This window comes from Hylobates moloch, unplaced genomic scaffold (genome assembly GCF_009828535.3).
Source record: "Hylobates moloch isolate HMO894 unplaced genomic scaffold, HMol_V3 SCAFFOLD_13, whole genome shotgun sequence".
NCBI classification, from domain to species: Eukaryota; Metazoa; Chordata; class Mammalia; order Primates; family Hylobatidae; genus Hylobates; species Hylobates moloch.
Window position 1 is genome coordinate 51253544 of NW_026652288.1, and position 27830 is coordinate 51281373.

General features: G+C 43.9%; 1 protein-coding gene across 7 annotated transcripts; it reads right to left on the minus strand.

Annotated features, from left to right (window-relative positions):
* Positions 1–91: 91 nt before the first annotated feature.
* Positions 92–27642, minus strand: PCBP2 (poly(rC) binding protein 2). 7 transcript variants are annotated; one of them, XM_058426137.1, is made up of 15 exons: positions 27369–27595; positions 25488–25632; positions 24991–25014; positions 24868–24900; positions 24338–24454; positions 20307–20438; positions 18569–18697; positions 17153–17227; positions 14848–14940; positions 13721–13762; positions 12406–12478; positions 11858–11896; positions 10868–10923; positions 7612–7781; positions 92–300 (listed from the first exon to the last, which is right to left on the minus strand). In XM_058426137.1, exons 2-15 carry the CDS (start codon positions 25554–25556, stop codon positions 264–266), a joined length of 1089 nt encoding a protein of 362 aa, XP_058282120.1. In that variant the 5' UTR covers positions 25557–25632; positions 27369–27595; the 3' UTR covers positions 92–263. The 7 variants fall into 7 exon arrangements, with proteins under 7 accessions (XP_058282120.1, XP_058282121.1, XP_058282123.1 ...); XM_058426138.1 differs by having other exon boundaries at positions 10868–10920; positions 27369–27593; XM_058426135.1 differs by lacking the exon at positions 92–300 and adding an exon at positions 1986–4796 and having other exon boundaries at positions 27369–27612.
* Between the last annotated feature and the right edge of the window lie 188 nt (positions 27643–27830).

A 27830-nucleotide genomic window follows, 5' to 3' on the forward strand; every position in this document is an offset into this window, starting at 1 on the left:
AAAAAACAAAAAAAAAAAAAAAAAAAAAAAAAAACCAGGGAGAAGCTTATAAAACTAAATATGGATCTCAGCATCAACAGCTGAACAGAGAAAGGAATTAAAACGCTTTAATTAAAAAATCACGAGTGGATGATAAAGTGTGTAGAAACTGAAAATTTACAAACTATTTAAAACCTGGAATCGCTGACTGTTCAGAAACTACACAGATGGATCATGGGTGGTGGTGAACAGCAGAAAGGGATTATGGATGAATCTGCATTGTTCTAGCTGCTCCCCATGCCACCCGTCTCCGAGGAAAGCCTGTAACACAGAAACAAGAACTCAGTTAGTTTCCCCAGTGCTCAGCTGCACCTCATCTCTACCTGGTTCATGAAACGTGATGAGTAAATAATCAGTGCTGGAGTACCAAGGGAGACATTTTAAGGTTTCTTAAATTTACCAGTACCATGATCCTTTAATCCTTGCAATCCAAGCATGTGGAGGTCTATCACCTCAGAACCAAGGGAAACAGCCCTTGGTTATCAAATGTCCCTCAAACTATGTTCTCTTTTAGTTCCACCTCCATGGTGGGCTAACCAATGAGTGTACTTTCTGGAAACAGGCCCTTCTTTTAAAGAGTGTTCACAATACACAGAAGCAATGTTTCTTTATTGCTGAGCTCACTTTGGCTCCTCCCAAACTGCTGACAGAATACCAGTTTAGGAAAGAAACAGTCATCTGAGAGTAGTCTCAAGGGTTTAATGCTGAGACAACTCAAGGCCTTTAAAGCGCTGGAGTTCTATCAATGTGTAGGGTATTATAAGGTAATACCGTTTTAAAGGTAAAGAAATGTTAAAAAGAGTTAACTATGGGTCAAGAATTATACTCAAACTTATTTATTTATTGAGACAGAGTCTAGCTCTGTCACGCAGGCTAGAGTGCAGTGACGTGATCTTGCCTCACTGCAACTTCCGCCTCCCTGGCTCAAGCAATTCTTCTGCCTCAGCCTCCACCTGATATCTGGGTTTATTGGCAGCCACCACCACTCCTGGCTAGTTTTTGTATTATTAGTAGAGACGGGGCTTCAACAGGTTGCCCAGGCAGGTCTCAAACTCCTGACCTCAGGTGATGCGCCTGCCTCGGCCTCCCAAAGTGCTGGGATTACAGGCGTGAACCACCGCGCCCGGCCTTATTGGTTTTTTTTTTTTTTTTTGAGCCTGAGTTTCACCCAGGCTGGAGTGCAATGGTGCAATCTCAACTCACTGCAACCCCTGCCTCCCGTGTTCTAGCGATTCTCCTGCCTCAGCCTCCTGAGTAGCTGCGATTACAGGCAGCTGTCACCATGCCCAGCTAATTTTTGTATTTTCAGTAGAGACAGAGTTTCACCATGTTGGCCAGGCTGGTCTCAAACTTCTGACCTCAGGTGATCCACTCGTCTTGGCCTCCAAAAGTGCTAGGATTAGGCATGAGCCACACCACATCCAGCCTTAAAAAGTTTTTTAAAAAGTTTTCAGGACTTAAAAGTAGCAGACAAAGTAATACGTTTCAACTCTGTAGCTCACTCTACAAGCTCCTAGATCTTGTCAAGCCATATCCTCCATCTAAACATACCTGGCTACAATGCCTTTCTGTTTCAAAGAGATGGTCATTTGAGGTCCTGGAAACCAATTTAGGGCTTTCAGGAAAAAGTATTTAAGTACTCAGTATGCTTCACTGGTAGGTAGGCAGCTAAGACTTTGCTCTAATTTTGAATGGAACCGAATGTTTAAGACTTCATTTCAGTTCATGAAGTTATTTCGTAAGATTTTAAATTGATTGGCATAAAATATTTGTGATATGTGGTCATGAGAACATGACTGGTAATTCACCATCTGTATCCCTTCCACAACAATGCAAAGCCAAAAGCTGGGTAGAAAAGCAAGGGCCGAAAAACTGGAAAGTCCTTCGACTACAAACTATTTACTTTTAGTCAGAAATGGTTTCTCCACCTCAGTATTAAGGGAATATTTAGTTCTTTTTTTTTTTTTTTTTTTTTGAGACGGAGTCTCGCTCTGTCACCCAGGCTGGAGTGCAGTGGCGTGGTCTCGGATCACTGCAAGCTCCACCTCCCGGGTTCACACCATTCTTCTGCCTCAGCCTCCCAAGTAGCTGGGACTACAGGCACCCGCCGCCATGCCCAGCTAACTTTTTTGTGTTTTTAGTAGAGACAGGGTTTCACTGTGTTAGCCAGGATGGTCTCGATCTCCTGACCTCGTGATCCGCCCTCCTCGGCCTCCCAAAGTCTCCCAAAGTGCTGGGATTACAGGCGTGAGCCACCGCGCCCGGCCGGGAATATTTAGTTCTTAAAAGGGGGGTAGATTTGTGCCAATTTCAAAACACAATGATCTAAGGAAAGGTAAACAATAGCCCTGAATTAAAGGGTTCAGTAAGAACTGAAGGTCTAAGAAAGGAACTGCTAGATACCATTAGATCTAGGACCTGAAAATTTAAGTTCATAAAAATTGATGGTAGCCACCAGAGCTCTGAAAGAACTGTCCTGGATGTGTATCAAGCCCAAATGGGGATTTGCTGGGGTAGGGGAGGTGAGGCAGAGAGAAGGGGATGCTATGAAATACTAAGTCAGGTACTCTAGGATAAAAGACCACATGGGGGAGCTCTAGGGTTTAAAAAAATTTTTAAACTAAGGCCCTTTGGAGGTAGTGATGGTAGCTAGCCTCTTAAACATGTGGGATCCTTCCTTGGGGAATAGCCATTAGGTTAAGAGGCCTTCCAATCAAGAACTAGATAAAACCAGGTCCCCGGGGGGAGATGGTATCAGCATGATTAAGTTCTAACTACAGAAGGAGAGAGCTTACCAAGGGAGAGAGCTGGACCACATGATCAAGGAGCAACTAAATAAAACTCCTAACTGGACAGGTTTGGCCATCTAATCCTTTATGCATACTTGGGACGTGTAACACTTCTTCACAGGCCCAATCTGGGACGGAGGGGCCAAAATAACATCAGAGAATGATAATATATTGGAATAATAACAGCTTTTTGTCAGCCAATGGTGATGCTGGGTCATCAGGGAAAGCATCTCTACACTGAGTTCTCTAATGCCCTGGGAAGAGCATACTTTCAGCACTGTGGCAATGTGTACTCTGGTTGAATGGAAGGCTATCAGAGGCCTTATGCCACCATACTAAGAACATTTCTACTGTTTTATGAGAGGGCTGTGCCCATCTTAGTATAAGAAAATGAACAAGATTTCAGGGAGGTTAGTACGATTGAGTAAAGCTTAAGTTGTTAGTCCTGGCTAGTCACTCATAACCTATGAATTTAAATTATCTTAGGGCCTCTATTTTGTAATCTGTAAAATGAGGGGATCAATGTGTTACAGATTAGTTGATCCTTAAGGTTCTTTCCAAATCTAAGCATGTCACTTCCTATTCATGATAGTGTTGGTGGGGAGCAGAAAGGATACAGCAAGGAATAGAAAAAAGGGTAAAGAAACTTGGTTGACAGAGTTGGTTTAGGACGAGTGGATGGCATCATGTCAAGTTGTGGATAATGTCACGGGTTGGCTGAGATATACCTAATGTCACAGAAAGAGGCATAATGGTAATTCAGAGGAATGCAGACAGAAGCTGCCTAATTTTATTAGACTTATCCCACTTTGCCCCTCCCCTTCATTCTGGGTAAAGAAGTACGTTCTTTGAATGTATGACTTGGAAGAGTTCCTCACGGTAACCATTCACCAGAGGAATCCTGGGATGAACACCTTGTTAGCTGCTAGTAGCAAGGTAAGGCCATCTGAGAAGTCAGATAAACTTCCTCACTAGTGGAGCTTGTTGCCAATTACGGAGGACCCTCAGGATCTAAACTGCCACAGGCTCGTATCTCTTTGTGAGAATATTGACAAAGGACTATAAAATTCACTTGGGATTCAAAAAGCCCATGTCAGTTATACAGGCTTCCTAGCTGAATAGCCACAAGTCACAAGCCCCCAACCCTTTACCCTTCACAGCACACAGTGTACTAAGGTTCTTACTGCGCCAACTTTATTACAGCTAGAAACACAAATATGGCCAAGAAGGCCTGCTGATAGCTTAACCATTAAATAATTCTTAAAAAAAAAAAAAAAAAAAAAGGTTAACGAAGCAGCTTTTTTTATTCATTAACACAGAGCCTAACACATTGTTATATTGCAAGGCAGAATAAAGCTACAAAGAAAAGTAACAAACAAGAAAGAAGAGAAAACTGTGGCTCTAAATAAAGAATTCAAGTCAGACCCTGAAACAGGCACTCAGCTGAAATGGCCTAAACCTAAACAAAGGTTACCACTCCCCCACCCCCACCCAGTTATCCCCCAAAGTAGTAAAAAGGAAATGGTAACAAGCTCACAATAGTTTCATTCTCACCAATGTTAACAAAGGAAAACAAAATGAACCAAATAATACTGGAGGAGGTGCCTCAAGATATGCAATCAGTAGGGAGAGAATCTCTGTTTCTCGCCTTTCAGTTTGTTAGTTACACATGGCACGGCAGAGGTGGTGGTGGTGGTAGCTGAAGCCCCGGTACCCTTAGCAGCAGACACAACATTTAGAGCCAGGAGAGGGATGGGTTTCATGCCAAGCAGACTGGAGACACAAGGGGCGGTCGGAAGAGGGTTGGGGAGGCTGGAGGGTGCGTCGGAGGTCCCCGCTGTGGCGAGCGAGGGGGTGGTGGTGGAGGAGGAAGAAGAAGAAGGGGTGGAGGGTTGAGAGAGGTTGATGCTGAGGTGATCAGGGATCGTGACGGAGGCTGCCTGGGAGGAGGGTTTAGCGTTTTCTAAACTGTAACAGAGGAAAAAAGGAACAAAAAAAAAGGGTGGGTGGAAGGGAAGACCACAAAAGGGAATAAGTACAGGACAAAAACTGCTTCAGTTATATCAGTAAGTGCCTCTGGTTGACAATTAGGAAGACCTAGTGTCAACTTGTGACAAGCTTTCTTTTAGCCTGTGTCCCACCCTCTAAATATGTATATTTCCATTCCACAGAGCTACTTAAAAACTGCTATGGTGAAGAAAAAGCTGACAGAGAAAAGAAATTATAGGGCACATACTTCATGTATCTGACACACTGACCCAACCCAGATGTTGAAGGAATGATTTCAGGTAGAAAAAGATACTCATCAATCACCCAACAAGGAAGAAATGTTTCCTCTAATCAAATGTCAATTTCCTATTCTAATAGAAAATCAATTATCCCACAATTATTGGTGAAGCTTTGAATATTTATAAAGCAGAATTTTTAAAAATCCTTCCAGCTGTGTATTAAAGTCTGCTTACATCTCCACAGCAAACAAACCAATATTAGGGTGGAAAGAGACAATAGTCCAAAGTAGGTCACTGACTAATTTCAAATTTCAAAGAATGTAGCGTTTTCAAAGAAAAATGCTGAGAACAGAAGTATAGATAAGAACTAGGGAAGCTTTTCTGGTCGGAGGTGGTATAAAAAGTTGTTTTTGACTGATCATACTTCTAATGTGGATCTTTCAGAAGTGGAAAAGAAACTCAAATATCACCTAAAAATTCATACTTAAAAAGCAAAAATGCTGCTGCTTCTACTCCCAAAATAAGCTCCACAGAACAGTAAGGGTACGTGTCTCCCAAACGCCTGTATGTGTCTAAGCCATAACTACATGTATTTGTGAAGTGTGCCTGGACAATTGAGCCCACAATGCTAAGTCTTCAAGAGCAGAAAAGCTCCTCTTAAGATTTGTGCATGCATAGTCTTTGCTTGGGTGTTAGATGAAGCTTTGAAAAGTTTTGACCCTAATCCATGGCTACGATGATACTGAATTGCTATTCAGTAACAATGATCCCGAAAAGGGCCACTCTACCAAGAGAATTCTGCTTCCTTACAATGTAGCCACTGACCTATTGCAGGGGCTAGGCAAGCAGGTCACATTTAAACAGTCACAATTTAAATTACATGAAGGGCAAGCCTACCGAAAGAACAAAACAAATTCCAGCTTTCAAAAACATGATTCTTGCCACTGAAAACTGAAAAGTTCTTGCCCTCCAAAATCCTAATTACAAATAAGAAAAACAAGCCGGGCACAGTGGCTCACGTCTGTAATCCTAGCACTTTGGGAAGCCGAGGTGGGTGGATGACAAGGTCAAAAGATCAAGACCATCCTGGCCAACATGGTGAAACCCCATCTATACTAAAAATACAAAAATTAGCTGGACATGGTGGCGCATGCCTGCAGTCCCAGCTACTTGGGAGGCTGAGGCAGGAGAATCACTTGAACCCAGGAGGCAGAGGTTGCAGTGAGCCGAGATGGAGCCACTGCACTCCAGCCTGGTGACAGAGCAAGACTCTGTCTCAAAAAAAAAAAAAAAGAAAGAAAAACAATTCTTGTAATCCCAGCACTTCGGGAGGCGTTCACTTGAGGTCAGGAGTTGGAGACGAGCCTGACCAACATGAAACGCTATCTCTAAAAAAGAAAAAGACCTCTTTGCAAACAACCTTGGTGCACAAGTTGACTACTACCATTTCATTCTCAACATTAAGGACCTACCGTGCTTGGTGCGTGGACAAGAAAACAAATCTAGAAATGGGAAAGCTTTTCTACACAAAGAGTAGTAGCACCTCAAGATATGAAGAGTCTTAAGGCAAAAGGCAGACTGCTACTGGGGAAATGGTATGTTCTTAGCTAGCACTAAATAACCACAGCATATATACATGGTCAGTACAAGCACAATACAGACCACATACTTAGGAATTCCTTTCCCCTGTACTAGATTCAGGAACTCATGTAAAACTTTTATGACGAAGAGGTAAATGATAACTAGACAACACTCCCTTTTAAAAGAGACCTAAGGGCCTCAGGGCTAACAATGCTTTGAAATATTAGTAAGCAATTAAGGGTGTAACTTCAGCCCATGAGTTGAGAAAGCAAGTAATATAAATGACTGTAAGATCCCATTTGACTGTGAACAGTGTCCTAAAATTGAGAGTAGTAACATTACCTAGCTATGGATAAGGGAAATAAAACTCTCAGGAAGTCATTAAGGGGTGAGATTGGGGGAGGGGTGAGATAGAAAACACACTTCACACTTCCGAAACATTCCAATACCTGTGGCTTCCCACGTTCCCACAAGCTCTGAATAAAACACATGTGCAGTGTGAGAAAAATGGGTGTTTCCAGAATAAATTGTAATTACTGCCTCCCAGAAACTGCCTTGCTGTCCTATTACTCCATTGTCCTTATTACAATTAAGGGTGCTTTGGACTCCAAATCAAATCAGTGAAAGAAATAGTAGTCTATATGCTATGTAGAACAAGAGAGACCCACATTTGATTTTCTGAGTGCTCTAGCCAGAGGACTCTATTATTGAAGACATGGGCCACTCTTCCCTCTTCCCAAACCATCAAGTTAAATTCAGGGCAATCTGTGCTCCCACCCCCCCACAACCCCTTGCAAACTTACTGCAGTTTACTTTTTCTGCTATACTCAAAGAAAGTAGGGCTAGCAAAAAAAAAAGTCATCTTGGCCATCTTTACCCATCGCCCATGTAATCCCATATTTAATAATATACTGCGGCTCTCCCCAACACACACATTACTGTGTTGGCATAAATAAAAGGTAGGACAATCTTACCTGACATTGATTAGATATTGAGCCAGGCTAATGCTGGCAGCAGATCCAGTGATGGTAACCTGCCTATCAGTAGATCCTTCCACTGGGTTCGCAATTTTGATCTGCGCCCCAGACATCTGACGGATCTCATTGATTTTGGCGCCTTGACGCCCGATTATGCAGCCAATCAACTTAAGGGAGAAAGAAAAACAAGGCACACCAAATTAGAGTTACATGGCTAGATCCAAGAATTCCACCCCGACCTCTAGCTCCTACAACTGTGGCCAGGCTGGAGTGCAGTGGCCTGATCTTGGCTCACTGCAACCTCAGCCTCCCGGATTTGAGCAATTCACCTGCCTCAGCAAGACTACAGGAGCGTGCCACCATGCCCAGCCAATTTTTGTATTTTTAGTAGAGACGGGGTTTCACCATATTGGCCAGCACGGTCTCAATCTTTTGACCTTGTGATCCGCCCGCCTTGGCCTCCCAAAGTGCTGGGATTACAGGTGTGAGCCACCGCACCTGGCCCTTTAAAAAAAAAAAGATAGGGTCTCACTATGTTGCTCAGGCTAGTCTCAAACTCCTTGGTTTAAGCCATCTTCGAACCTCAGCCTCTGTATCTCTGTGCTCCCTGTAACCTGGGATTACAGGTGCATACCGCCATGCCCAACTTCATCCTACACCCTTTACCCATACACTTTTGATCAAAAAACTCAACTCTTGACCCATTTTTCAGTCTGACCACCCATGGTGAGGGACAGCCAGTTCTGAGCCAACTCACTCTCAGGTCCAAGTATTAGCTCTTCATTATTTCTGTCCTCAGAGTATTAATTCCAAAGACAAAGCAGAGCCAAAACAAGAATAAATTTAGATAGCTAGAAATAGATAAAGGTAGAAATACATTCTGTTTCTGGCAGCAAAAACGCTTAAAGTCATCCTGCCATGATTACCACCTTACTATACCAACAAGAATTCTGGCCAATTCCTAAGGTGTTTTTGCCTTGGGAAAAGGTGGAAAAAAAAAAAACAACTGGTCAACATTTGCACTAATACTGTAAAAAATATGACCCTGGACAGCACAGATCTGATGTTCATGAACCACTACACTGTGGTGGGGGACAGCGGTTCATGCCTGTAGGCTGAGGCAGGCCAATCACTTGTGTTCAGGAGTTTCACGGCGAAACTCTGTCTTTACAAAAAAAAATACAAAAAAAGTTAGCCAGGGATAGTGGCGTGCACCTGTGGTCCCAGCTACTCAGGAGGCTGAGATGGGAGGATCTCTTAAGCCTGGAAGTTCAAGGCTGCAGTGAGCCACGATCATGCCTCTCTGCTCCAGCCTGGGGAAGAAGGAGACCCTTTGTCAAAAAAAAAGAAAGCCACTACACTTTTTTTTTTTTTTGAGACGGAGTCTTGCTTTGTTGCCCAGGCTGGAACGCAGTGGCACGATCTCAGCTCACTGCAACCTCCACCTCCCAGGTTCAGGCGATTCTCCTGCCTCAGCCTTCTGAGTAATGGGATCACAGGTGCGTGCCAGCACGCCTGGCTAATTTTTGCATTTTTTTTTTTTTTTTTTTTTTTTTGAGACGGAGTCTTGCTCTGTCCTCCAGGCTGGAGTGCAGTGGCGAGATCTCAGCTCACTGCAAGCTCCACCTCCCGGGGTTCATGCCATTCTCCTGCCTCAGCCTCCCGAGTAGCTGGGACTACAGGTGCCTGCCAACACGCCCGGCTAATTTTTTTGTATTTTTAGTAGAGACGGGGTTTCACCATGTTAGCCAGGATGGTCTCGATCTCCTGACCTCGTGATCCGCCTGCCTCGGCCTCCCAAAGTGCTGGGATTACAGGCTTGAGCCACCGCACCCGGCCAATTTTTGCATTTTTAGTAGAGATAGGGTTTCACCAGTTGGTCAGGCTGGTCTCCTGACCTCGTGACCCACTTGCTTCAGCCTCCCAAAAGTGCTGGGATTATAGGCATGAGCCACTGCACCCGGCTGAAAACCACTACATTTTCTAAGGATAAGGCTTTAGCTTCTATAAAAAACAAAGGCAGGCTGGACGCAGTGGCTCACGCCTGTAATCCCAACGCTTTGGGAGGCTGAAGGGGGGGATCACCTAAGGTCAGAAGTTCAAGACCAGCCTGACCAACATGGAGAAACCCCCATCTCTAACAAAAAAAAATACAAAAATCAGCCGGACGTGGTGGCACACGCCTGCAGTCCCATCTACTCGGGAGGCTGAGGCAGGAGAATCACTTGAACCCAGGAGGCGGAGGTTGCAGTGAGCCAAGCCTGGGAAACAGAGCAAGACGCCATCTTAAAAAAAAAACAAAACAAAACAAAAAAAACCGCAGCAAATGTACAGGAATTTCTTTCCTTTTTTTGACATGGAGTTTCGCTCGTTGCCCAGACTGGAGTGCAATGGCGTGATCTCGGCTCACCACAATCTCCGCCTCCCAGGTGTCAAGCGATTCTCCTACCTTAGCCTCCCAAATAACTGGTGGGATTACAGAGATGCGCCACCATGCTAGGCTTTTTGCTTTTTTTGAATTTTTAGAGATGGGTTCCTCCATGTTAGTCAGGCTGGTCTCGAACTTCTGAGCTCAGGTGATCTGCCCGCCTCGGCCTCCCAAAGTGCTGGGATTACAGGCATGAGCCACCTCGCCCAGCCAGGAATTTCTATTTTCAACAAAAAGTTACTGCTGTCTCGTCATACCTCACACAATAATTTTATCTATTTTCTCTTATCATATTTGTCATCACAATTCTGCATACTACAATCAACTTATTTTTTTGTCTAAAAATTCCCATTTTCCATTCCTGGGGTATGAAAAACAGAAACAAAAATAAAGATAAAATAATAAAATTCCCAGTTTCTTTCCCTAGGGCTTAGAAGTAGCAGGACATGTAGGCCAAGTGCGGTGGCTCACACCTGTAATCCCAGCACTTTGGGAGGCCAAGGTGGGTGGATCACCTGAGCTCGGGAGTTCGAGAACAGCCTGACCAACATGGAGAAACCCCATCTCTACTAAAAATACAAAATTAGCTGGGCATGGTGGCACATGCCTGTAATCCTAGCTGCTGGGGAGGCTGAGGCAGGACAACTGGTTGAACCCGGGAGGTGGAAGTTGCGGTGAGCCAAGATCACACCACTGCACTACAGCCTGGGCTGTAAAAAAAAAAAAAAAAAAAAAAAAAAAGGTAGCAGGACACTGCTGAAATGACATCTATTTCTTTAAAGTCAATTTTCTTATGTTCACCCTATGCAACCTAACTACACTTACATCGTTTGGAATGGTGAGTTCATGAGAAGTAGTCTGAGCAGATGCATCCAAACCTGCTAAAAGACAGAAGAGAGCAAGCAAATTCAATGCACAGCATTCAAAACCCCACTGACTTGCACATTAAACTAACAGAAGGAAATAAACTGGAAACCCAGCATCATTGGCTGTTGGGATTCATCACTAACTTGGAAGCCTCCAAAGAGGAAAGAGTGGGGGAGAAGGGTGTAGAAATAATGCTCGAAAGGTTCTTCTGTACACTCAGAAGAGCTGATTTCATGCCATTTCCTGCAAAGCCCAGCCTATTAGGGATGGGGGACGGAAGCAAGGGCAAGGGAGTGTGGTATCCTCAAAGAGGACCAATGTCTAAATAAGTCCTTCTGTACTTCTACCCCTTTCCTGCTGTTGTGTTCCAAATTGTATCTCACCTGATGCTCACTAGCACCAGTGCCAATATTATGCCTGTTAATGGGTACCATGGACTTTTGGCACACATGCAAAGTTGCTTTAAATATACCTGTATCAGATTAACGCCCTCCACCCCCTCTCCTAACCTAGACTGGAAGGTCAGATAGAATGAAATGGCAGTCAGGTGAGGGGACTTCATTTCTCCAGATTTAGTCCCTGTCTTTTGTTCAATAATTTTGTTCTGGCTTTCATTTTGTTTTCCAAAGAAAAAGAAAGAAAAAAAAATCCCATCAGCAAATACCCATACCCATCTTTAACAACACCTGGACTGAACCAGGCCAGCTGGCTAACACTCAAGCTTAGTCCTGATCTCAGCTATGGCTGCTGGTCTCATCATTTTTAGAAGGGGGTTGGCCAGATCCATCAAGGGACCCTCGGGGGCACCAGGCCCACCCCTTTGCTCTCTCAGCTCCTCTCTGCCATATGCATGTTGCTGGTATGGTTCATGGGCAGTGAAACAAGACTCCCACCAGTTTATTAATATAACAGTAGAATACTACAGATTTTTTTTTTTTTAATCATTACCCCAATAGCCTTTCACCTCTGGAGAGCTGGATTCAATGCCTGTTAAGATACAAGTGAAAATGAGTTTGGTGGTCTCATCCTAACCCTATCGGACAAGTTATTCCTTATACAGAAAAGCCCCAAAAACAGAAACAAAATAAAAACAAAAACGAAAACAAAAGACACTATACAATTTGGCACAAATGGATGGTCTCTACCCAAGCCTGTGAATTGCTGGTGGAGAGAAAGGGGGTGCTGATCAGATCAAGGGGGCAGCAGTCAGGATGGGCTCAAAGAAATATCAGCCTACCCTTTGCCTGACAAGCATCCCCAAACCTCACCCCCAAACCTTCCAGGGCTTTTTTTTCTTTTAGAATAACTGACCCCAAATGAAAACCACGTTAACAAACACATTACCTCCTTGGGCTTAGCCATAGTAGACAGGCAAGTTTAAACCAGCAGGATGCTGGATAACGAAGTCTGTTTTAAACAGATGTCAAGCTGAGACCTTGGGACTGGCCTCTCTCTTGCACTACACCTTACAGAAATAAACACTGAGGTATCCATACCACTGAATCCGGTGTTGCCATGCGTCATAGGAAAATGAGACTGTTGCATTGCCAACTGGTGCAGCTTGGTCAACTGCAAGGAGGAAACAGGAGGTTGGCATTAGAAGATTTAACAGAGCCAGGGCTCAAGCGCATTCAAATTTGAAAATGCAGGTCCTGATCCCCAAAATTGACTCTACTACTCAAACTACAACAGAGAGTAGGGATGGGGCTTGCATCACAATCCCGGGGAGTGGCAGAATATGAAGGGTAAGGGTTAGAAATAGAAAGGGTGTCTGGAAGACAATGAATGCCTTTTGGGTGTGGGAATAGAAAAGCAACAGCACTTGCCCAACAACCATCCCCTTGGGGGCTACTTAATGAAGGTAGTTTGTAGCCATTGCAACAGTTGCCGCAGGGACAAGCACAGACAGGCTAGGTAAACAAACTGTGCAGTGGTGCTAGGGAAAACACACCATGCAGGGTTTCATCAGTATTGGGGAGAGGGAAGGAGATGGGGGGGGGCAGGGAGACTGCAAGGAGGAGAGAGGTGAAGAAACCATACTGGGTTTAGTCCCATCGCCACCACTGACTACTACAGCTATTTTTATTCATCTATATAAACTGTCCTGACTGTCATAAAATAATCCTCCTTCACGTCTACTTCCCTCTCTCCTGGGGCCTACCACTAACCAAGACCAAAACTCAACTTCCCAAGCCTAATGCTCAGCACCTGAAAAGGTTAGTAAGGATAGAAGAAAAGTGCAGAAAAAAATGCCCTTGAAGTCTAAATACCAGCACTTTTAAATAGGAGGTTTTAGCAGCAAGAAAGGTTTGAGTTGAATTCTGAAATGTTCAGGTTCCTATCCCTCTCTGTGTAACATAAGCCCCTTCCCCATCCCTCCAAATACTTTTCAAATTGTCATCTCAGATTGAGGAGTTCCCAAGGGCAAACCCAACCTCCCATTACCCTCATGGAAGAGAGAACTGCATGCAAGGAAGCACAGTCCCAATGTCAATTTAAACTGTGCCCTGAGATAACAAATCACAGTATACCATGGAACATTTCCCTTTTAGAAACGGGGTAATCTGAAACACAGGGGGAAAGGAGAAGCTAATGTGCTGAATTAAATTTCAGGGGTTAAATGTTAAAAGGCAAACAAGGCATTACCCTGATAAAAGGGCTGAAATACAGGATTGACCTTGTGAAGAAAACAACTTAATATTGCAAATGCTGAAGACCCAACTCACTTCTGGCTACTTGGGAGAAAGGAGTGAGACAATTTTGGATGGGAGAGGGAGCTTTTTCAAAACAAGAAGTGAAAACAAAACTTACATCTGGCTGTGGAATGGCATACTGTCCTTGAATGGTATAGGCCTACAAAAGGAGGAAAACAGTTCCTATTAAAAACCAATCACGGACAGCCACCCAGTGGGGGGAAAAAGACATTTCAACTAGCCAGGAAGCCAGAGTTGAACTAGAGAATGGGGGAGGCCAGAGATTGAGGCAGTAGATGGAATCTCACAAATACGGTCAGACCCAAATTGGCCTTCTTTGAACCCTAAATAGGACTTTGTTCCGGGGAATCCTATAAAGGTAGCCAAGTTCCCTGCAATCAAAGGCAAAATATACATAACTGTTTCTTAATGAAAATGTGGGAAGTGAGATTAGCAATGCCTCGACTGACCAAGCCCCACTCTTCCTCCCTGTATACAAGATAGTCTAGGAGGAATAATGATCTCTTCCCTCACCACCCCAACCCTTCTACCAATTGTGGTGATGTGGAAGATCTCTATCTGCACAAACCTACATGTCATGTTTTAAAACACTTCCCTTTCTCCAACTTATTTTTCTATCTGCCTAAAGACCTTAAGAACATTGGATGCTAACTGAGTCCCTAACACTAGGGAGCTGTTCACAGGTAAACAAAAACCACTGTGTTCTAATTCCTGTCTTCTCCCACCTCCCCTCCATAGGCATTTGCAGCTCCCACTATGCCCTCCTCCCCCCACAACATAACCTCCCAAAAAGGGAGCTGGGTCTTCAGGGCAATGGGGTAGGGAACAGGAGGAAAGGAAAAGGGAACAGGGAGGGAGGGGAAGGAAGGAGTGGCTGGTTAACAGGATGTGAAGTTTCTCACATCACAGTGGCCAGTACCCCCAAAAGTACACACACCCAGGTGGGGGTGGAAGGAAGGTGAAAATGGGGTGGGAGGAGTGGGAGAGGGGAAGAGGGGTTGAACAAAAAAAAATTAAAAAAAAAAAAAAAAAAAGTTGGTGTTACCATCTGGTGGGCTACGCGGCCTGGGTGAAATGAGGTTGGGGGGGTCAGTCCAGGTCCCCGTGGACAGGTGGTGTCCACAGCACCAAAAATCACCAGCGCCACTGGCCCCCCGTGTGTTGGCAGTCTCGGCTGAGGCGGAAGGATTGAGTGAGCCTTGGAGACTGAACATCCCCTCTCACCTCTAGAGGTGGTCCCTCCAGGTCAGGGTTGAGGCACATGGACGGGGTGGTGTGGGGAAAGCTCGCACTGTCGCTGCCTGTGCTGTACCTGTCCTGTGGATAAATAGAGGATTTCAGTCTCCAGGGCTGTCAATCCGGCACCTTGTCACCAGCATGAAATTCACACAAAAAAAGTTGTTTATTTTTTTCCTTTTTCCTTTAAAAAGGAGCTCAGACACAATTTGAAACGAGCTGTAATCAGTGAATTAAAAAAAAAAAAAAGTTACCTAGTGGCAGATTTCACACTGCACAATTCGGCTATTTTCAGTAAGAATGAAGGGGTGGGGCAACAGAGCTGATGCCAGCTCCTGGTCAGTGTGGGATTAAGTTGAACCACTACAGAGCCCACTTTGCCACAAAGGAACAAAAGACACAGGTCCATCTGTGGACATTGTCTATTTAAAAAGGCCTGTGGGAACGATCCATGACAGGGCCACTCATAGAAGAAGCTGCAAGTTTTTAGACGGTGGTCATCAACTAAATAAAGGGGAGGGAGGGAGGGTAGGTAGGGAAGCAAAGAGGTATGAAGGGGCAGGTGTGATGGGGAGTGGAAAAAAAAGGAAGTGAAGGAAGAATTTTAAGTACAGAGGATTGCTGCCACCCAGTATGGGACTCTCTATATTTCAAAGGGGGGAGTGGGAGAATCCAGAAGAGCAGGAACCTGGAGTTCCTGGGAAAGAAAAACTCCTAAGGCTAACCCCTTCTGGCTACACTGACTCTGGGCCTTTGCTTAACCTGCCCAACTCTGACTAACTAGACTGAGAGCCCTTTGACCAAACCAGTTTGTACTTTTCTAAAAGCAAGGTACTAAACTGACTCAAGGTTAACACTGTGACATAACCGACCTTCCTGTGAAACCTCTCGTAACTACACGACAAACTAAATCTCTAAAAACTTGTTCATTTTTATGCCAATTCAACACAATGTGAAAGAGATGGACTCCCAAGTTTATGCTTGCCCTCTAAATGGCTCCCAGATCAAACGCAAATAAGATGGAACTAGTTAACTAAATATGCTTGTAACAGACCAGCCCAAAGTGGGAAAAGGTGTTTTGAGCAATGCACTTGCTTAGGCAGCTACCAAAATCAGTCACTATTTCAACCTGAATCCCAACACAGTTGTCCCTAGGTGTTTCTAGGTTATCAGTGGGGGATTAGTCCTAGGATCCCCCCACAGAAACAAATATCCATGGATATTCAAGTCTTCTACATAAAATGGTATAGTACTCGCATATAACCTAAGGATATCCTCCCACATACTTTAATCATCTCTAGATTACTTATAATACCTAATACAATGTAAATACTATGTAAATACTTGTTATACTCTATTGTTTAATGACAAGACAAAGCCTGTACATGTTCAGTACAGATGCAACCACCCATTTTTTTTCCCTGAATACTTTTGATCTGAGGTAGGTTGAAGGTGGAACCCACAAAGGGCCAACTGTATTTTAAAACCTGATCTACCTACTCCTCAAATACAATCAGAGCATAGGACTACCATGGTCCTCATCAATGCTTCTGTCATAATAATCTGACTTCAGAATAGTCCATGTGCCAAAGATTAAGAGTTTAGGTTGACGAGGAAGGAGCAGAGAGAGGCCACGGTGGTGCTTTGGTGTTCTTACTCTAACACCAAAGGTCACAGCACCACAGCCCAACATGCTCACCCCCCTTCTATTCTTGCACACTGAACTCTTACCCCAGCTGATTTCAGTTATGCCATGTGGGTTCAAACCAGTGTTTGAGGTTAAGAGCCTAGGGGACAACACACTGGAGTTTGGGAGTGAAGGGGTAGGAGTAGGGGAGGTGAGGTGGAGGGAAGGGGAAGTTTGTAGGACACTCAAATTCAGGACCCCCAAATTTTGAGACCACCATCCAGAATCTCCTTCAGAGGTCCAATTCTTTGCTACCTTTTATTTAGACCTCTAAATATCACCCCACACACATAAAACACGGATGGGGTGGGGACAGAGAGAGAAGTAGAGACAGTAAGGCAATTCAACTCTTATATTCTAACCCAACCCACCTTAAGTAACCAAGTAAGTTACCTCTTCCGAGTGCCTACAAAACTTCCATTGCCTGCTAAAAATTAAAGCATTCAGCTTTCTCCAGTACAAAAAAATAAAACTAAAAGCAGGTCAAACTATGGCCAGAGTATAGGTTTCAGCAAGCATGCAGAGTGGCTTGGTGTGATGCTGGCAAAGTTGACATTTCAAATATAATCGCTGTTCATTCTAGCCCACCAATAAGAATTTTCTTACCTGACCACCTGCAAAGATGACCGGAGAGCTGGACGGCTTGGGCCGGTACGGGATGGTCACGCCCTTCGGGGGGGACTGGGAGAGAGTCAGAAGGGAAAAAAACAAAAAGAGATAAGGTTTCAAAGCTGCTTCAGCTGTGTGGCTTTAGCTCACACAGGTCAGTTAAATTAAAAACTATTTCCATCCCCTTACCTACCAAACTGTCTCTGGCTAGATCGAATCTCAAATTATCTAACTAAAAGTTATTTGCCTTTAATGCAGTAAGTCCAAGGACTACACAATTCAAACTGATTCTCATCAAGAGAGATGTCCATGTAATAACCTTCGGCACTATTTCCAAAATTTTAGATAAATTTAATGAACATGAAAAACTGTTAAACATATTTTTGTCGATAACTTTTAGTATCTCACATTTTTTTGGCCTGAATAGGAAATAGAGTCAAAACTGGAAATAAAGTACTCAAGTGTTATGTCTAGAATAATATAGACACTATCTATAAATAGTTCAAAGGTTCAATCAAGGTTTTTCTAATCTCTACTTGAAAATTCCAGTTTCCGGGTTGGATGCATCGGCTCATGCTGGTAATACCAGTACTTTGGAAGGCGGAGGCAGGTGGATGGCTTGAGCTCAGGAGTTCAAGACCAGCCTGGGCAACATCGCAAAATCCCGTCTCTACAAAAAATAAAAAAATTAGCCAGGTGTGGTGGCACATGCCTGTAGACCAAGCTACTGGGGAGACAGGTGAGAGGATTGCTTAAGCCTGCTAGGCAGAGGTTGCAGTGAGCCGATACCGCACCACTGCACTCCAGTCTGGGTGACAGAGTGAACCCGTCACTCACACACGAAAAAATTCGTTTCATTTCTCACCAATGAAACCAACTCCATATCACAAATCTGAAAAGGCTTAATTTTCCTGAATTTTGCTATTCTTTTAATAGAATAATAGTATATAATCAGGCCCTTGTAAGTCATTCGGAAACATCATCATACATACATTTTTCTACTCTACATTACACTTTGAATACCCTCCTACAAAGTGACAAGTTGTTAAAGAACATGTCAAATTTCCATGTAACCAAAATACAGTAATTCAAAAAGTAATTTAATTCAGCTACTCAGGAACCCAAATAAATCTCTGGCCTCCTTAGTCTATGCAGTGCATCTTCTCCCCGACTCTGCTACAACTGCTGTGAACCAAAGGATCACTGCTGCTTAGCAGTTTCTATTTTTGCTCACAGACCATAAGAAAAGTCAAAGCTCGGGGAAGGAAAATATGAACTCAGGGAACCTTTTACCCCCACCCCCACTGGAAGCCTTAACAGCTTCACTTAATTATAGTCTTACTAAATATAGATCAGTCCCTCTGCCCCCAGAATGGCCCTCCCGCCATTCTCAGCATGAGCCTGAGGGCTTACCTCCAACATGACCACGCAGATCTGTTTGACACACTCAATGATGGATTGCGGAATGCCAGCAATAGTGATGGCCCGCTCAGTTGAGTTGGGTAGCATATCCCCTGCCACCTGGACCTGAGCCCCTGTACTCTTTGGAGTAAAAAGAAATTCAAAATCAGAGAAAAACAGCTCATGCTCTTCCAATTCCTCCAGCAGCAATTTCAGAGCCTAAAACTCTAGTAGATATTTATCCATTTCCAATCTTCCCTTTTTGTTCTTTGTCCCACTCTTCCCTTATTCCAGATAGGACTGTTTAGTGAATTAGAGTTAAAAATAAATTAGCCACTGAAAGACAAGAATAAGCATGAATAACAGCCTAAATTTAACCTACTCTCAAGCAAAAAGTCCTTCTAAATAGTTGCCTTTCAACTAATGATAGTTCTCTGGGCGAAGCAAAAGCCCCACAAGTATCACCCACCTTTCATTATCTTACTGAATAAATGTTTACATCAAGGCCATTCTACGTGCCAGGTACCATGAGAAGTGCTTCCAATATAGCAATTAACAAAACTAAGATCTCTGTCGTGCCATGTATGATACACTCCCAAAAACTCAAGCAGCCATTCAAGTTTCATTCCAACACCAAATTCAGTAACATCTATATACAATTAAAATCTTCCATAATTCAATGTAACTTCCATAGCTAAACAGGAAGTAGGGGCCAGGCACAGTGGCTCACACCTGTAATCTGAGCACTTTGGGAGACCAAGGCAGTCAAATCACTGGAAGCTCAGGAGTTGGAGACCAGCCTGAGCAAAACAGTGAGACTCGTCTCTACAACAACAAAAAAATAGAAAAATTAGCCGGGCATTGTGGAGCGTGCCTATGGTCCCAGGTACTTAGGAGGCTTGAGGTGGGAGGGTCACATGAGCCCAGAAATCGAGGCTGCAGTAAGCCATGATCATGATTATGCCCTGCACTTCAGCCTAAGAGTGAGACCCTGTCTCAAAAAAAAAAAAACAAATGTAGAATTGCATCTATTTCCCAATACATCTTCCTATTTTTCTCCTTGTTGTTTATAAGTCTGGTCAAGAAAAATGACGTTGCAGGCAAGCAAGTATGCTGGTTCAAGCCTGTAATATCAACACAGGGAGACTGAGGTGGGTGGATTGCTTGAGCTCAGGAGTTCAAAACCAGCCTGGGCCACATGGCAAAACACCATTTTTACAAAAAAAATACAAAAATTTGGGTGTGGTGGTGGGAGCCTGCAGTCCCGGCTCCTCAGGAGGCTGAGATGAGAGGATCGCCTGAGGCTGGGAAGGTCGATGTTTTGCTGCAGTGAGCCATGACTGCGCCACTGCACTCCAGCCTGGGGAGACAGAGTGAGACCATGTCAAAAAAAAAAAAAAAAAGTTAAAAATTAAAAAATAGAAAAACTGTTGCTACTATAGCAAACTCATCCCTTGAGACATGAAAAAGAACTATGTAGCCTCATGGAAAAGTTGCCAAAAAAAATACAAACTTGTTATATGTAATAGTTGAAAATTCTGATTAACTTTCTCATGTTCTGATTAAAATTTATGAATTATGCAAAATTCTATTGCATGATAGTTTTATTTTCAGTACAATCACATTGTAATCCTCTAGAACTGTTACTTTAATAAAAATCTTCATCTCATTGCTAATTTTCCTAGCCATACAAAGAGCCAATTTGGAACAAATAGTTAACATTTCTAAAAGGAGGACAAAAGTCACTAACCTCTCGTATTTCCTTGATCTTGCAACCACCTTTTCCAATGAGAGAGCCACACTGACTAGCAGGGACCACCAGCCTCAGGGTGACCGGGGGTCTACTGGCAGCTGTGCTATTGGTCATAGAGCTGCTTATGTCCTACAGAAAGAAAGAACACCAGGATAAGCAGATCCCTGCAAACCAGTAACTGCCATTAAAGAACCACTTACCCTTAATCTTATTAGGACATGTGAGGTCATAACCCACCATAGACAAAGGTTCAAATACCCTGCCCCTCTCAAACTATTTTTGATGTAAAGATAAAAGCTCATGAAAAATTCCTCAAAATTAGCCATAAATATATTTTCCTTCACCCTGAAGGAATGTACTTGGTAGAGATAAAAGTGATAATCTGAGGCCGGGTGCGGTGGCTCACGCTTGTAATCCCAGCACTTTGGGAGGCCGAGGCGGGCGGATCACGAGGTCAGGAGATCGAGACCACGGTGAAACCCTGTCTCTACTAAAAATACAAAAAATTAGCCAGGCGTGGTGGCAGGCGCCTGTAGTCCCAGCTACTCAGACAGGCTGAGGCAGGAGAATGGCGTGAACCCGGGAGGCGGAGCTTGCAGTGAGCTGAGATCGCGCCACTGCACTCCAGCCTGGAGGACAGAGCGAGACTCCGTCTCAAAAAAAAAAAAAAAAAAAAAAAAAAGTGATAATCTGTTTTGCAGTTACACTTGGCCAGGCAATGGGGAAAAAAGGTGATGTCAAAATTAAATCAAATACTGCCAGGCACAGTAGCTCATGCTTGTAATCCCAGCACTTTGGGAAGCTGAAGCAGGTGGATCATTTCAGGTCAGGGAGTTCAAGACCAGTCTGGCCAACATAGTGAGACCCCGTCTCTACTAAAAATACAAAAATTAGCCGAGCATGGTGGCTGGCACCTGTAATCCCAGCCAGCTACTCAGGATGCAGACGCAGGAGAATCGCTTGAACCCAGGAGACAAAGTTGCAGTGAGCAACATCGTGCCACTGCACTCCAGCCTAGGCAACAGAGTGAGACTATCTAAAAAAAAAAAAAAAAAAAAATTAAATCAAATATTAAGAAAAAATATAAAACAGACCGGGCACGGCAGCTCACGCCTGTAATCCCAGTACTTTCGGAGGCCGAGGCAGGTGATCACCTGAGGTCAGCAGTTCAAGACCAGCCTGGCCAACATGGTGAAACCCCGTCTCTACAAAAAACACAAAAACCAGCTGGATGTGGTGGCATGCGCCTGTAGTCCAGGCTACCCGGGAGACTGAGGCAGAATTGCTTGAATCCGGGAGGAAGAGGTTGCTGTGAGCTGAGATTGCACCACTGCACTCCAGCCTGGGGAACAGAATGAGACTCCATCTCAAAACAAAGCAAAAACGAAAGATATAAAACAATGCAACCTTATTTACACCAATTCTACCCTGTTAGGAAACTAAAAACAGGCAGGGCACGGTGGCTCAGGCCTGTATTCCCAGCACTTTGGGAGGCCAAGGCAGGTGGATCACCCGCGGTCAGAAGTCCGAGACCAGCCTGGCCAACATGGTGAAGCCCCATCTCTACTAAAAATACAAAAATCAGCCAGGCATGGTGGTGGGCGCCTATAATTCCAGCTACTCGGGAGGCCGAGGCAGAAGAATCGCTTGAACCCGGGAGTCGGAGGTTACGGTGAGCTGGGAACACACCACTGCACTCCAGTCTGGGCGACAAGGAGGAAACTCCATCTCAAAACAAACAAAACAAACCTATAGATTTGACTGTATTCGTTCAAAGCCTATATAGTCTTTCCCATAAACACATGCTGCATCCAAAGTCATGGTTTTAATCTAGTTAAATTTAGCGTTCTGAAGATTAAGTGGTTTAAGTATCACTTATTAGCCTAATCTCTAGGCTGATAACAACAGACCTGGAAACTGCTAAAGCAGTTAAGACCCCTAAAGACAAGGACACGTTTATTCCTTGTTTAAGGAATAAAGTTTGTACTCTAGCTTTCTTTCAAAAAAAAAAAAAAAAAAAAGAAAATTTTTTTTTAAATACAATAAAATAAAGACCAGGCATGGTGGCTTGTGCCTGTAATCCCAGCACTTTGGGAGGCTGAGACAAGAGGATTGCTTGAGCCCAGGAGTTCAAGACGAGCCTGGGCAACACAGGAAGACTCAGTCTCTACAAAACGCACGAAAACTAGCCAGACATGGTGGTTCATGCCTGTGGTCCCACCTACTGGGTAGGCTTAGGTGGGATGACTACTTGAGCACAGGAAAATGAGGCTGCAGTGAGCCATGGTAACACAACTGTACTTCAGCCTGGGTAACAGAGCAAGACCCTGTCTCAAAAAATAAAAAAAAAAAGTTCAGGCTGGGCATGGTGGCTCACACCTGTAATCCCAACACTTTGGGAAGCGAGACAGGAGGACCACTTGAGGCCAGGCGTTTGAGACCAGCCTGGGAAACATAACGAGCTCCCATCTCTACAAGAAAAGGTTTTTAAAAAATTATCCAGGCAGGGTGGCATGCACCTGCAGCCCGCTCAGGAAGCTAAGGCAGAAGGATCACTTGAGCCTGGGAGGATGCAGACGGCTACAGGTATACCACTGCACTCTAGCCTGGGTGACAGAGCACAACCCTGCCTCAAAAGAAAAAAAAATAAATAAATACTATGATGTATAAAAAAGAACTAGTTCAAGTTCGTTCTTATTAAAGAAAAGAATAAAACGTGTTTAAGTCATGAGTTCTGGACTTCCAGAATCCTGGGGGTCAAAAGATAACATTTCTAATCTTGGCAAGGATAAGATTTCATGCACCATTAAGTACCAACCACCAAGGAAGCAGCAGCCTGTGGTATTAATTGCACAATTAGATGCATTACTGCAGAAGGGGGAGAGGGAAGGACCAAATACAAGACCCAGGACAATAGTTCAGCCTCTGAAGGTTGGTGGAGGAAAAACTTCCTCTTGATAACACCTCTGGTGTATTTTCCTTCTGATAACCTAGGTCTCTCCCCAACAAGTGTAATTTTGACACAATGTTAGCAGATTGACTTTTTAACCTAAAAGCATCAGGATTGGAAGATTATGTGTGTTTATAACGTCAGGTAAACCGTATTAGTGTGGTATATACTCAAGCCTTTTACCAAAGCAATGGCATACTTTCAACAAATGCTTTTCACGCAAATTATTTACATTAAGTCCATGGCAAAACTCAAAACTGTTTTGATGATTCAAGTGACTTTTTTTTTTTTTTTTTTTTTGAGACAGAGTCTCACTCTGTTTCCCAGGCTGGAGTGCAGTGGCGCCATCTCAGCTCACCACAACCACCGCCTCCCGGGTTCAAGCATTTCTCCTATCTCAGCCTCCTGAGTAGCTGGGATTACAGGTGCACACCACCATGTCTGGCTAATTTTTGTATTTTTAGTAGAGACAAGGTTTCACTATGTTGGTCTCGAACTCCTGACCTCGTTTACCTGCCCGCCTCAGCCTCCCAAAAGTGCTGGGATTACAGTCATGAGCCACCGCGCCCAGCCTCAAGTGACTCTTTTTTAAACTACAAATGGTGAATTTTGTGGGAGGCTACAGGAAGCTAAGGACCCATTTACAGAGTCTCATGGTCGAGTTTGTCCTCGAATTTAAAAAGCTCTTAGAAAATCAAAAAGCTCGGCCGGGCGCGTGGCTCACGCCTGTAATCCCAGCACTTTGGGAGGCCAAGGCGGGCGGATCACGAGGTCAGGAGATCGAGACCATCCTGGCTAACACGGTGAAACCCCGTCTCTACTAAAAAATACAAAAAAATTAGCCGGGCGAGGTGGCGGGCGCCTGTAGTCCCAGCTACGCCGGAGGCTGAGGCGGGAGAATGGCGTGAACCCCGGGGGACAGAGCCTGCAGTGAGCCGAGATCGCGCCACTGCACTCCAGCCTGGGTGAAAGAGCGAGACTCCTTCTCAAAAAAAAAAAAAAAAAAAAAAAAAAGAAAATCAAAAAGCTCTCCGGAAGCACTTAAAAATGAAGAATGAGGGAGTGGGAGATAACAAACCTCTTCCAGTTTGTCAATGATCATAGCAAAGGCTTTGAAGATGGCATTAGTGGGTCCAGCCAAAGTGATAATTCTCTCAGGACAATTCCCTTCTGAGATGTTGATACGTGCACCACTCTAGATAGGAAACAAGATCCAAAAGAAGTTAAACAGACAAAGAAGATCTGAGTACGTACAGGATCTACAGTCCCTTGTAAGAGAGACAAGGAGCTGCCAATGTACATGATCCTGATGCAAGGCAAAGTCAGTATCATTCCAAACACTGCTGCTCCATGTCTATCCTCAAATATAGCCTACAGCAGCTGCCTTAAGTCTTGAATGAATTCTATGACTTGTCAAAACCACACTTCCCAAAAACGGGGGAAAAAAAATACACTTTCCAGATTGTCATTACAAATAACCAAGCTGAAAAAAAAATACGTATTTCCCTTATTGAGACCTTCCTCCCTAATTTCTGAAAAAGAATTTTCAGTTGTTTTAAAGTTTTTTACTTCCCAAAGTTACCAATCTCAAAGTCTTTCACAACTTACCTCCTCGCGCATCTTCTTAACTGATTCTCCTTTCTGTAAAGGAAAAGTCAAGCGTGAGCTCCAACTGCTACTTCAATCCAGAATGACTAAATGGTAATTGAAGTTGAAGTGAAATTGTCTTACCTTTCCGATGATACTGCCAACTTCCTGCAATGGAGAAAACTAATGTCAGTAAGAGGAAACTCAGAAGTATTCCTTTTTAAAAACATATTTTATTTTTCCTTTTTCTACATGTTCTAATGAAGTATTCATTATGAAGAGGAATTTTAACTGTCCAGCCAACAGACTATCTATGCTAATTATTACCCCAAAAGATTGGAAAGATTTGAAGATTTATTAGGGGGAGTGGACTTGCTATAAGCAATCTCCATGAGAAAAACTTTACCATCCAGGTATGGAGAGTTTTTGGCTCCAGCGTCTAATTAAGCCTTTCCTGCTCAGTGGAGCTTCCTAGTCAAGTCTGTCCATTTTCCTACTACACTCACTTCTACTCCATTAGGGAAATGTGCTAAAGCCAGATGCCCCACAGTGCTAATCTGATGAGCTCCAAGATGCATGTCTGCTCTTCTGGCCCCTCCCCTGGCAGTTACTATGACCCAATTTCCCAAGCTGGAGCATACCTTTCCATGCATAAGTAGCCGGATGGTGAGAGTGACATTTAATCCACCTTCAATCACACCGGTGTCCATGTCGAGCAGTGTTCTGGGGAGCTGGACTTTGAGTGGTCAAGTCTTTGGTCACTGGTGGGGGGGTGAAAGCCAAAAACTAAAATGCAAACATGACCAAAATCAGAGGAGGAAAACAACAAGGTTATTATTTCCCAATTTATTTTCACCTTATCAATATTTTCTACTTTACACTTTTCCTTAAATGACAGTATGTCTATACAACACCAAGCACAACTGCATGACAAAATATATAGTTCAGGTTCTGTTACAGAGTATAGAAGGCAACTTTCCAGTTCCTCTCATTAATGACAGGGTTTCCGCTGACTCTGGGGATGAACAAGGTTCCTTCAATTGGCAATGGTTCTAAGGGAACTGCTGAACGTGCACCACTTGTCCTTCAGCAGAAAAAGCTTCAAAGAATTCAGAAACACCTGGAAATCATGAGAGCCAATCTCCAACTACAGCGAGGGCAAATGACCTCTTGTTTCCCTGCTGGGGAGCAGTTTAAGTTGAAAACTAGAGAAAACACATGTAAATTTTCTTTGTAGTAGCAATTTCTAGATAAGGAAATTGAGATGTATCCCACATTACAAATTTCAACCGTTTATGGCTAACACCAAATGATTTCTAAAAGATTTAGATCAACATCCTCACTGAAAAGGCATTACCTGAGATGCCTTCCACGCAGGCTGGGGTTCCATATTCCCCTTTAGAAAATGACTCAATACATTAAGTACACTTGAGTCCTTTTCTCCTATTCCTCCTTCCAACCCAACTTGTTACTCAGATTTGAGATGTTTTCCTTGCTTTTGTGTTTACCATCCAGTTTTTATTTCAAGTCTATTAAATCTTAAATTTCCTTCCAAAGAAAACAATCAAAATAAAACTGGCATTGCTAAAATTGTTTGTTTTTAAGAACAGCAGCAAATGCACCTTTCCTCTACAGGATGGCCCTTTTCCCTCCATGAAACAATTCCTAACATTGTTCCTAACATCTCTGCTTTAGAACAACTAGTTATGTGTAGAAAGAAAATTCGTTTTTTTTTTTTTTTTGGATATGCCTTTGCCTTCAATACCTCCTTTAGCACCTAATTGTGACAGCTTTAGAAAGGACCTCTCCCAAGTTGTAGAATGTCCCCAATGACATTTTAAGTATCCATCCTTTTAAAACTCAACATGTCATCTCTCTCCTCCCACAGCTAGATTTCCTCCTTCACAAAACCAGCCACTGTGTTAACTTTCCTCTAACACAAAGCCCATACCCTAAATATCTTAGGTGCTTAAGTGGCTGTCACACCATTCTGTATATGGCAAACTGTCCTCTGGCTACTCCAAGAATGTGATTATATAAGTGCATCCCCAAAGCACATCATTTCCCCATTTTCAGAATACAATTAATTGCTGGCAAAATCCCAGAATTCAACACTTTTCACTCATGGAAAAATAATGCTTGGTGGGGGAAGAAGCGTTAGGTCTGTAAGAATGACTTTCTTTTTTTAATAAGATGTGGTAAAAATCTGGCAGTTTAATTCCTTACCCCCTTGCAGATGTAATAGGAAGCCCTTTACAAATATTACAATAACGCAACTTCGAAAAGACAAAAAAACAGGAAACCTATTTGAAGCCATTTCTTGAGGTAAAGTACAAAGGTGCATTTCTAACTCCAAACCAAGTAATCCAAGAAATCTGTCGAATTTCCCTCCTGACTAGGTCAAGATAAATGTACCCCATTCCAGAAATCCAGCTGCTATCACTGCTGTCCAATATCCCTTCCATAAACAGCTCGGTCTCGGTTTACATCGGCAGGCATTTTGTAATTTAAAAATTCGTTACCCCGAGAAACGTCCTGATTAACTCGGCAACCGGGAGCCCGTCTACCCTTTCTTTAACTCCGCAGCCCCCTCTCCCCTCGGTCATCCAAGCATTTTCCACTTAAGAAAAAAAGCCCCCCCTTCCCGCGACTAGAAAGAAGAGGGGAGAAAAATAAACGGTTCGGTCGGGGGGGGGCGCTGCGATACAGGGGGAGGGGCCGGACTAGTAGCGCCTCCTCGTGTGGCTGCGCCAGCGCCTGACCCCCGCGGGGAGCCGCGCTCACCCGCCCGGCCAGCAAGCCGGCCATCGCCTCCCCCAACCCCCCACAACCAACAAATCCACCGCCGCCCCCCTGCCGCGCGCGCGCCCTCCCTGACTCCTGCGCAGCCGCCACCGGGAAAAGGCGGGGGGAGGGGGGAATAGGCCTTGCGCGAGGCCTACTAGGCCGCGCCAGAGCCAGGGCCTCGCGTGAATGACCGGCCA